Here is an 11,955-nt window from a genome sequence, read left to right on the forward strand (position 1 = left end):
GTCTAAGAATTTATTGATCTTTTTTGGTTTCCTCCGTGGTTTCCGTCGTTGCGCAACACGATTTTTCTGAAATTTTTATTTACAGTAATATTCATATCTTCAAAGCTATTTATATATATCATAAAAATTTCGAAAAATGTTTTATTCAGATTACTTTTGGTATCGGATAAATGTTGTTTCGAAATAAATTCATTGTGAAATTTGGAATTTGGTAAACTGAAATTTATAAGAAAACTTTTTTTTAATTCAAATGTTTTTAAAAACAGAGTAAAAACATACCGTTTCCCTCTTCCTTCGTTTCCTCCTTATTATCCGGAATTTTCACAGGACACGTTGGATACAGAATTGGGTCCAAGAAGTTCACCCATCGCTCTGGCAGGAATCTGGAAAATGATTGAATTACAGAGTTTCAATACAAAAAGAAAAATTATAACTTACCGGTACACATATGGCATGATGAATTTCATGTATATGGCCATCATAATTGGGAGAAAAATGCATGGTAGACACACCATTGTTTAAGTTTAAAAAAGTGATAAAAGTCGATGAAATTGGTGGAAATTCGGAGTGTGCGGTGGAGCGCGTTTGCAGAGAAAGACAATGGACAGACCGGAGACACTCTAGAGAAGGGAAGAAGAACTTGGAAATGCATAGAGATGGATGAATGTAGATAAGGATGGATATTTAGGTTGGGTTGGGGAAGTTTTCCGGACTGAAAATAAGGGAAATGAGAAGACGGAAATGTTGGAACAAGACCATGAGGGAAGGGTATAAAGATACTTCTGAAAACGAATTGAGAGATGGGACAGTTTTTTTAATATGGAGATTAAAACTGGCGCCCTAACCAGAACCGCCTGAATAGGAGATGTTACAAAGCAGAAACATCTGGAATAGGTCCAGTGACTTCGAAAAAACAAAAAATTGATGTTTGAAAGGTTGCTTCACAGGTAAATAGCGATGATCCATTATGCATCCATATCTTGGATCGTGCACGAATATGGAAAGGAGAATGTTCCTCGTAAGTTTTAAAGACTCATAACCAATTCTGATTCAAAAAAGTCTGGCAGATTCAGTTTTTTTTCTGATCAGGTACGGAAATGAAAATAAAATATTCCTGAGAAGCGACAATATTTCATCTTTGAGATTGGGATAAGTTTACTTCAAATTCGTTTTTCTTCCAAAATATTCAACTGAATCGTCGAAAATTTTCAGAAACGATGCAAAACACAAAGATCTGTGTAATAATGAAAAAGGAAATTGTTGAAGTACTTATCAAACGTATTGAATCTAAAATTTCCAAAACGATGTTATTGCTTCCTTTTCCATACCGAGGTAAATAAAATTTTAACTAGAGTCAACTCAGTCGATAAATTTGAGACCATGATCAGTAGTTTCTTTTATTTTGCCACATTGGTGACATGTCTCTACCCTGCCATCTAACACATTACCTATTCAAAAGTGCTAGAATGCAAATACACACCTCCACTCATTCAACATACCATATTCCCACTCCTCTTTTACAATCACTTCCAAAGTACTCATCTCCATTACTTCTTCATTCAAATTGTTTGCTCTCTGGAGCTCCTTCAGGTCACAAAACAAAAGATTCCTCCTCCTCCCATCACTTACAACGACTATTACAACACCTCGTCCGCGGTTGACCGCGCGGAATAAGAGCGAGAGTGAGGGCAGTTTAGTTGAAAGGGTCCCTCGTTTTAAAATCACTTTTCTTATTATTGATTCCGTAAACTCTGAACTCTCTCCTCGTGTTTTGTGTTTTTCAAATCTCAGTCGTCCCGTTCACTCATCCACCCACATTTTTCTTCATTTTTCTTCATGTCTACTATCATCGCTTCTTCTCCTTCATGTATCTTCTTCCTCTCGGCGGGATGCCTTTTTCCTGACTCTGCGTCTCGTTTTCTTATCAAAATTTTGCGCGAACAACCAGGTGATGGTAGGAGAGATGATGAGTCACTTACCAAAAATGGATCGAAACGAAACAAAGTTCTCGCAGTTTTTTTTTCTTTGACTGACTCATTCATTTCAAAGTTTTATATTGCTGAATGACATTTTCAGATGTTCAGTTTCACTCTGAATCATATTTATTTTATTATTTCAGTTTTGGTTTTGAGTTTTTTATAGATGTGTAGTAATTTCATTAGATTGTAATATAGAAGTTTTTAAACTTTCAATATCAGCCTTACCATCAACGAAAACTGTGCTAGGTTCTAGTCTTCATGCATAGCCTCACCCATAAATTTGGATTTTGTTCTCAATATTTTGGAGAGTGAAACCCTCAGACAATGTTAGAACTAGATCTTTTACTTTCTTTTTTTTCTGAACATCTACTTTTCCGCTTCTGGAAAATCAAAAAGACTCCTAAAGCCTACACATTGGCCACCGGTAGCTGACCACTTGGACATTAATATCACATTGATTTTAGCATGATCCCAGGCTACGACGAGCATATAAAAGTTAATTACCGATAAAAACATCTATGTAGATTAAGTTCAAGAGCGTTTTTACCAACTTCTGGCTCAGACTCAGCGAAAGATCAGTCAGAACTGAGCCAAAACTCTTCAAAAAAAGCAAACCTTTCAGTTTTTAGACTTCTCAAATTCCGAACATTTTAAATTTTCAGCCTATTCATTTGTATGAAATCAAGTTATTGACCTATCACAATATTTTCCTCTTTCCCATCCGACCCTCCTAATATTTTTCCACTTCAGCTAACTTTCCCTTCACCCCGACAGCTGTATTATCCGCTTCCCTATCATCAATCATCAATTTCTGAAAAAATCCTTTACCAACGAAACTGAAACTATGCCTTCTTCAAAAAACCTCGATGTTTGATTAATTAGTAAATACGTTTCCTCTTCTCCCGTCAAATCAATTCAACATATCCCTTTTTCTATGCTAGGTAAACCGGCTAATTAACATGAAAACTTTTGTGTACATTGACACTATCTCTCCTCTCTATTCTTCTCTGTAATACGAGTTTGTGTTTATATTATGAATGTAGTGTAAAAACGAACACCATGCATATGGACAGTCTCTTCTCCCTTTTCATTTTCTAACCGCATAATTTCGTATCGCGCATTGCTTTCATCTACATCTTCAATTCCAATCTAAGATTATCTTTTTCGAAATATTTTCTCCCATATCAATATCATTTCACTTCTCTTCTCTTTTCCCTTTATCCTCCGACCTAAATTCACTTTCCTTCTGCCAATCCTGAAAAGTCTCGCACCTAATTTTGCAATTATCTTTCCCGCAACTTTCTCCACCCTCCCTCCTCTCATTCCAATTGAATACAGTAATAATAGTGGTTCTCGTTTCTATTGTTGTTGTTGAAAGTATTTCGGCCTAAACCCGAGAAGACTTTGATGTTCAAAATAGATAAGCCAGTTTTCCGCTTTTCTCGTGTCACACTCTTTTTTGGTTTTTTTGGGTCACCGAGAATCGGTCACCGAGAATACGGTTTTGGATACATTTAGTAATGTAATGAACAATTGTTTGTTTGAATTGGTTCGGATTCTTTTTATCGATTTGGGAACGGTCAGAATCTTCAAATCAGCTTTGAAATGATTGTCCTAGAAATCTACAAAAGTTGTCTGGTTGTTATGTTGATAAAAAACTACCAGATAGTTAAGACCGAAGTTTGATTGAAACGTGATTACACGAAAATGAACTGTTGAAAACCGCCATGAATATTCTTGAAAATACTCTCAGCTAAGATCTAAATTAGACTTCAGTAACTTCTGTGTAACGAATTAATCTATCTTTTTTGATACAAATACCTCAAAAAAGGATATTGATATCTTTTGAAACTTTCACCCGCATTCAATTATCATTCTTATATATAAAAGACAAGTGGTGTTTGTCTGTTTGTCTGAGGCACTGTCCGCAGCGGTTTTGGAAAGAGAAGAGAAACTGAGCCAGTGGGCAAAACCGAACTGGCGTGCTTTGGTCAGCGACAGCCGCTTTGGACCACTCGGCCATGCGGGCACATTCGAAAGTCAATGACTACGTGAATGAAGAGAGACCAGCCGGCTCAACCGCCGAAGGCGGGGGAGACAGGCTGGTTAAATATAACATCTAGACACGGTGAAACATAAAGTCTTCTGGACTTAACGATAACTTTTTGTTTTCCTGTAACCAGTGTGTGCTTTCGAAATTTTTATTTCGAAAAATTCAGATTTCGAAAGATCTTTCGAAAGATTTTTCGAAAGATCTTTCGAAAATCTTTCGAAAAAATTTCGAAAGACTTCGAATCTTTCGAAAACCTTTCGAAAAAATTTCGAAAGATTACGAAACTTTCGAAAATCTTTCGAAAAAATTTCGAAAGTTTCGAAATCTTTCGAAATTCTTTCGAAAGATCTTTCGAAAGATCTTTCGAAAGATTTTCCGAAAGAAACCGAAAGTTGTTTCAAAAACAATTTTCGCTAAAGAGAGCGCGGAGTGGGATTTCGGAGCATCGTTGTTGTTTTCAAATTCAATTTTTTTTCTTTTTTTTGTTGGTACTTTCAATTAACCAGTCTTTTGGAGATTAAATATATGTTCAGGGGAAATTTTGAAAATTTATTGCTATAAAACACCAAAACTTCACTAAATTTGGTAGAAGACGGCTGATTTAGTAATTTTTGTATACTGTATGAAAACTTTTTTGCTATGCGCCTTTAAAGCTACAGTAATTAATTTCGAAAGATCTTTCGAAAGATCTTTCGAAAATCTTTCGAAAAATCTTTCGAAAGATCTTTCGAAAATCTTTCGAAAAATCTTTCGAAAGATCTTTCGAAAAAATTTCGAAAAAATTTCGAAAAATTTCTTTCGAAAAAATTTCGAAATTTTTTCGAAAGATCTTTCGAAAGATTTTTCGAAAATCTTTCGAAATAATTTCGAAATAATTCTTTCGAAATAATTTCGAAAAAATTTCGAAAGATTTTTCGAAAGATTTTTCGAAAATTCTTTCGAAATTGCTTCGAAAACACACACTGCCTGTAACCATTCAAATAGCGCAACTTCCTTCTTCCAAAAAGAAACAAGTTGGATCAAAACGTCTTTTTTCTCTCGAAAAGTTCAAAGTTCCATGATTCATACAACAAATCATTAGGTTGTTTGCTCTATTCTCGCATGAAAATTCCGGTTCTATTTTTTCCAGTGAAGAGAAAAAAGAAGAAGAGTTTTGGAAGTAAGTCGGAAAATACACAGTACCTCCCTCTTCTCTCTCTCAATATGCTATGTTTTTGTTTCTTTTTCCCTCTAAATTCCAGCCGAAAATTTTTTTGTTCGTGGGAACCATTTGATTGCGCCCACCTCTTCTTCTTCTTTTCCATCTTTCATCAAAAACCGAAACCGCCCATAAAAACTTTCTTGTGCAAAGGGAAGAAGAGGGCACAACTATACCACACATAAAACCACAGACGTTTTTTCGTATTCTTTTCCATCTTCCGATGCTTTATCGTTATTTGCGAAGCGTTCTGTGATGTGCCGCCTTCTTTTTCAAGTTGCGGACTGTTTATTCGGAGTTTGGAAATGGAAAACGTTCTCTTGAATACTAGTTTAGTGATGAGTCTGGAGGCAGTAAAATTGGTAGAAGGGCTTCTGTAGTTCTGGAAATGTATACTGTATCTAGTTCTGGTATTTCTAAACAACCTAAGTTGTCACACCCTCTATCTAAACTCATTTTTAACTTGACACTGTCTAGAAGGGACTTGTTCAAGTTTTCATTGTTTTTTTTAGTTGATTTTCTTAGAATCAAATTTAAAAAAATGAATATTCAAAGTTTTAACATTGTAAGTTTATTCTTGAGAAATCCAAATTACAATTTTCTAAAAAGTCGGGAATCCTAAGGTTCATTGGAGCTAGTACCTCGAAAAAATTCCTACAGACTTTAGCTCTTCGATCTTTTAGATTTTTCAACCCCTTACCCAAAATATAAACATTTATTTTTTGTTTCTTCACTTTTGGAATGATCTTCCAAATGTTTTCAAGCAGATGTCGTTTGCGTGTGTGTTGTCTTCATCTTCTTCTTCTTCTTCCACCATATCATTCCCAATTTCTCTTATTCAATCGCTTATCCCTCGTTGTCGCCGCCAGGCTCTTGCTTTTTTTGTAATCCCCCCTCCCTCTTTTCCTGCCATCAGTCGAATTTTGTGAGCCAAAGTGTAAAATGGGCTCCCGACGGGACGATGGATAGATCATACGATCCGAAGAGACACAGATATTCAAGTAGGTTCTGTGTCATGCCAGCTCCTGCCGGCCTCGGGGTCCCTTTTCTTTTTCCAGTGAAGAATCTAAACATACTAAACACTGCGGACCCGTGTATCCCAGTTCTCACAACAGCCCAAGGTCTTCTCCTAATATGAGTTACCTTTCACCACTTCCTCACTATTCTAGTCCAAGGTATATTGAAAGTTGACACCTTCTTGTCTATTTTGTTTGTTCCTTGTAGAATTGAAGTTTTTGTTTTGTTTTCAAATGTGATGTTCACATGTGATGGAACATTCATTTCTTTTTTCTTTTCAGCTTGGGTCGTGCTCGCTCATACAGCACTCTTCCCCGTTCGCTCGACGATTCTGATCTATGGGACCCCCGCCTCCGCCTCCACCACCCCCTCTACTCCCATCCGTAAGTTCATTGAGAACGAGAAAAATGATAAGAATTGGATTGATGGAATTGAAAAAAGAGTTGAGACAGAGAGGGGATCAATCGATTAGATGGCTGATAGCTGTAGCTGGTGGTACTGGGAGTCTTGAAAAAGTATTATGTTATGATGAAAGACCATTATTTAAAAAATTCTGAAACACTCAAGATACCGTAATCCTACAGTAAACTGAATTAAAGTGGGTAAGAGGTTCTAGAAACTGTTTTTAGTGAAACTATTTTCCGATCTGTGAAAATAAAAAATTGAAGAATTAGACGTATCAACAGGAAATGTTTAATATTTTCAGGGAGAGATACTACCATCTCGCAAATGGAAGACAGAGAATGCACCACGACGTAACAACAATCCCCCACCTGCGCCGCCCAAGCCCTCCCGTCCCACAGTGGACGCTCAGGCATTACAGCACGCTGCCGCTCGTTTGCGCAAGACCGGCTACAACGAACCGGTACGAGGTGACATCGAGAATCTATCCGATGGACGAGTGGACCGATCGGATCAACGAGTGTCTGACGGAGATCGGACGTACCGCGCGCAGCTCCAACAATTGGCTGAGCCGAAAGCCAGAGCAGAGGTTGGAAATGGACATCTGGATAGATTGATTTACAGACAGACTGATTTTCAGATTCATGCTGCGCCCACTTATTCCAACCAACCTCGTCCGCTCGGCGACTTTCATCGAGACCCCGTGGCGTTAAGTCAGTTCCAGGTAACTCATATTTCCAGATTTTCCATATTAAGACTCTTCGATTTTCAGCAATCCCGAGAGGCTCTTCTCGCATCAAACTCATCTCCTTCTTCCCATTATAGCCCAATCAATAAATTCTCATCATCCACATTAACTCAATATGCAAACAAATCTCCGTCTCCTCCATCAGTTCGTGATGATGTCACATATGTTTCTCCATATTCTTCTAAATATTCGTATCCTACAAACTTTCGAAGCTATCACAAAGACGACGACTACTTTACAAACACGGCAACGACGGCGGCGGCGTCGACAACAACGGCAATGAACAATTATAATGATAATAACAATTCAAATAATTATGGAAACAAAGAAACAGTTTTACAATGGACGGAGCCTTACGATCCAAGGTAGGGGGTTGTCTGATTGTGAAGTGGAAAATTATTTCTTAAAATGTTTCTAGAATTGGCCGTCCGTTTGAGTTCTAGTATTCATAACAAGAGAGTAGTTTCTCTCAATTGTCCAAATTCCTGCCGAATTTTTCCAGTTTCTGACAATTGTTACTTTCCAGCAAAATCCGGCGGTCCCAATCTCCAATTCGAAACGCTCGTGAAATGATTCACGAGTATTCGACGACCAACTATGTCACTGAAATCGAGCAACCACCTCCCCCACCACCACCAACTTCCGATCTTTACCAACAGAAGACTCAAGCCCGCAACTTCCTTCAGAACTCCCTGGCCCGTCAACTTCGTGACGAAGGTCTCACCGAGTCCCAACGAGCGGCGAATCGCAATCAGACAAGTGCTCTGAGCGCTTCTTCATCATCTACACTTCCATTTGATGTATCGCGAATTGTCAAGGTTTGTATTTTGTATATTCTTTGAAAAAAAGAAGATGAAGAGGCGGAGGAGGCTTCTGGAGTGGATAGACTCTTCAATCAAATCGAGATGAGTCTCCGTTGTCCATTCAATTCAAAAAAAGAAAAGAGAGGGAGAAGTGGGCATAAACGGAAAGAGGGTTGATTGATGAGAGCGTTTATTTTGGTAGCGACAACGAATTTTTTGGTTCAGATGATCAACGATTACCTGAGATGTCTAGAAGTTTGAGCTTTCTTAATTGGATTCTCATGATTTGATTAACAAAAAACTTTTTCATGATACGTTGAAATCGAAAGTATTTGTAGAAATTAGTGAAAGTTTCGAAGTTCAGTCGACCGAAATTTAACGAAACGGTTCAATTTCAGATCAAAGAAAACTCGAATACTTTGTTCTCTATCTGTTCGATCAACTAAGTCATCAATCCCTAGAGTTTAGAACTTTCAGTTTTTGTTGGTTCCCGATTTTTGAGATCTCACTCTATGAGGTCATATCCCATTCGCTTTTTGGAGCTTGATTTATGGATATGAGCATTTGAAGAGGCGTGGCTTCTGTTTTTTGAGGATATAGTTTTTGTTGTGACTTTTTTCGGAATAATTCTTATTTTTGAAGTTGATTGCTATTAGAATAACTTCTTCCACTAGGAGAGTAACTGGTTTATTAGTGATATTCAAACCAACGGACAAGGTTATTCTAGTTCTCATGCATAGCTCTGTTAGAACATCGTAATTGCAATGATTTCTGTAGAGAAAATCAGCTAAATTCAGCAATTCATCCTCGAACTTTTTCACCGAACCCGAGCACTGATCGTCAAAAACGGTAGTAAGAGCAAACCTGATCCGGGTTTTTCAAATCCATTGACTTTTGACGATATCTCGTCTGACCCCTCAAAAGACACTCCTTACTCTTTTACTTCTCCACAATCCAGAAATTTCCAAACTTCCACTATATATTATCAAAAAACTATGGGTGTCGACACCCAATCTTTCTTCCTCAATTTTCCGGTCGAATACCTCTTTGCGTGTTTTCCGCCGTTTCTCTTCTTTTTCTTCTTCTTCTTTTTTCAATTGGCAATGTCCGGTCTCTCCTGCTCCAATTTCCATTTCGAATGAAAAAAAAAACATTGAAATGCATACACACCCACTACGCCAACCGCATTCTTTCAACACTTCTTCAATGACGACGACTCCAGAAACTTACTTCTTCTTCTTCCTTTACGTCTTCTTTTTCTTCTTCTACTTTTCCTTTTATTCCTGGTCAGAAGCATGGAATCGATTGTTGTCTTTTCTCCATCCAAGGAGAAACGGGCACTCTTAACTTTTGCTCCTTCCCTTTTTTCCTTATTTTTCTCTTGTTGTTGTTGTTCCACTCCTCTTGTTATTTCTGACATACACTAGTGCTCACACCCATAATTATGCAAAGATGCTCATCCAGCTTCTTCTTCTTTTTTGAATTGTTTCTCTCACTCTGGTCCCCCTTTTCTCTTTCCGAAATTCTGAGCAACGTGGCACAAACATTCCACTAGAGAGTTTGTATTCACAAAGTTTTTTGAAAGAGGAGGAAAGTTGAAAAAGTTGAAAAAGAGAAAAGAGGAGACGAAGGATGAGCAACGAAATTTGAGAAGGTGCTAGCGTAAAGTAATGTTTTAGCTGTCAATCTTGTTACAAACTTTCAGAAAATATGATGACAGGAAAACGCGAGAAAACAATAAATCACCTGTCCAACACGACTTTTGCAGCTGAAATTTGAGGATTTTGATTTGTTTTTGTACTGAAAAGAAATATTATAAACTCGGATTCTGTCTGAGCATCAGACCACAAAAATCGGTGTCTGACCTTTCCTCATGTGTTTTTATAATCATAATTGGGACACTGAAATGTGATTCTTTCAGTTGCAATCATTACCTATTAGTCCTGATACGGTATTGAAGCTCTGTTTTTGAAAATGAGCATTTTATAGGAAAGTTCCTGAACCTGATCATCAGATGAAACATTTTTCTAGAAACATCATTTCCCCTTTCCTGTCATTGTTCCCGAAACAATGTTTTATTCTATTCTACAAGTTTCATTTTTCTTCATTTTTTCCCGCCGTTCTCGTGTCTTCTTGTTCCATCCCATCTTTATGTTTTTGTTTCTTTTTCGAGAAGAGACGGCTCCCTTTTGCTTTTTCGTTTCCTTTTCCGGTCTTTCGATTTCATTTTTATCGGTCGCCGACGCCTTCTAGACATCAAAAACATTCAAAATGGAACCGAAGACAAAATGAAAAAGATAGAATAGATGGTTTTTTGGCAGGAAATTTATAGTTCTTCTGGAAAATATGATGATGGAATTCAGAAATTAATCATGCTGCCTCGGGCTTTTGGGATCCCTTTTTCATCGAATAAAAGGGTGACTGATACTAATTCTGTCTCTATTGGGAAGTCTTTTGGAGCCCTCCGGAGCTCACGTCAAAATTCCTTCCTTCCTTTCTTTGCTTCTGCCCCAAAAGTCCTTTCTTCCTCCTCTATTTTTCTATTTTTGGTCAGAAAAAAGGAAAAGGAGAAGCGACATGAAAAATTGGAAGACATAGACAAGGCAGTGCTCAGTGAGCACCAAAAGTTTTCGGTCGAATTTAGGTTGAAACTGAAACGAAGAAGAAGAATTGAGAGGGGTAGAAGATGGCTCGTCGTGATTGTGAAAGTTTTTGAGACGAATCTAAAGATAGAGTTGAAATTGGAATTGAAGAAAGATGAAAACATACAGAAAAAGTAGTTAAGAATCAGAGATCATTGATATAATTGAGTTGATGTTCCAAATGTTTTTCGAGCTGGATTCTAGATATAAAAGAATATACAGCATGCTCCAAATTTGGCAGGGCGTATAGCTTGTTATGGTCAGAATACTTGACTAATACTCAGAACTCACAGAACACAATTTTAAGATCAAAGAATCTTGTGAGATCCAAAAGTCCAACGCAGCTAGGACAAGTAATACGACATAGCTACAAACCTTATTGCAAACTGTCGCATTCATTTTTTCTATACCCTTATTCGGCCCCTCTTCTTAAATCGCGTAAGTATGAGCGTGCCGATTTGGAGTGGGCGGAGCTTGTCCAAAATAAGTGTAGATAATTTTGTTCCGCAGTCATTTTTTGAATAAGTTTTTTCGCTTTAGAGATTTCAAAAAACTTCTTTTTTGTTTGTTTTCAAAAACTTAATACGGATGTGGCGACCGCCAGAGGGTGGGTTTGGAGAAGTTGGGATAGAGTTATGAGCACAAAAGTGAGAGCAACTTTTTTCACTCAAAAAAATGGCTTGAGAAATTCAGGATTTTTGCCTTTTCCTGCTTCGTACGGCGCCAGTTTTGAACATTTCGGGGGGATATTCTGGACTTAAGATCTCTGAACATCTGTCTATCAAGACATGTAAAAATTATCTGGAAATCTGGAAAAATATGATTTATGGCCATAAAAGAAGACGGACAACTTTTTTTCTCAAATTTTTCACTTTCCTCTCGATATCTCGCGTTGTATTGAACCGAGAGCTTTGAAATTAGGTACAGTTATGTAACTTGGCATGGGAAAGATGACTAAAAAAACAGATTTCAAATTGGAAATGATGCATTCGAGTTATACTCAAAAAACAGTCAAAAAATAAGCAATTATCGATCGATCCCCCTTTTTCCGCCCAAAACTTTGACCGGCTGTAACTCGCTCAGTTTTGAGAAATTTCAAGATCCGAAAAAAAA

The 11,955-nt window shown here is 37.5% G+C and overlaps 1 protein-coding gene across 1 annotated transcript; it reads right to left on the bottom strand.

Annotated features, from left to right (window-relative positions):
- Positions 1 to 10: 10 nt before the first annotated feature.
- On the bottom strand, positions 11 to 515 carry GCK72_005250 (uncharacterized protein; the record flags this gene model as incomplete). The annotated part of the gene is made up of 3 exons (XM_003117022.1): positions 11 to 66; positions 280 to 383; positions 439 to 515. 3 exons carry the CDS (start codon positions 513 to 515, stop codon positions 11 to 13), a joined length of 237 nt encoding a protein of 78 aa, XP_003117070.1.
- Between the last annotated feature and the right edge of the window lie 11,440 nt (positions 516 to 11,955).

Source organism: Caenorhabditis remanei, chromosome II, assembly GCF_010183535.1.
Source record: "Caenorhabditis remanei strain PX506 chromosome II, whole genome shotgun sequence".
Taxonomy (NCBI): domain Eukaryota; kingdom Metazoa; phylum Nematoda; class Chromadorea; order Rhabditida; family Rhabditidae; genus Caenorhabditis; species Caenorhabditis remanei.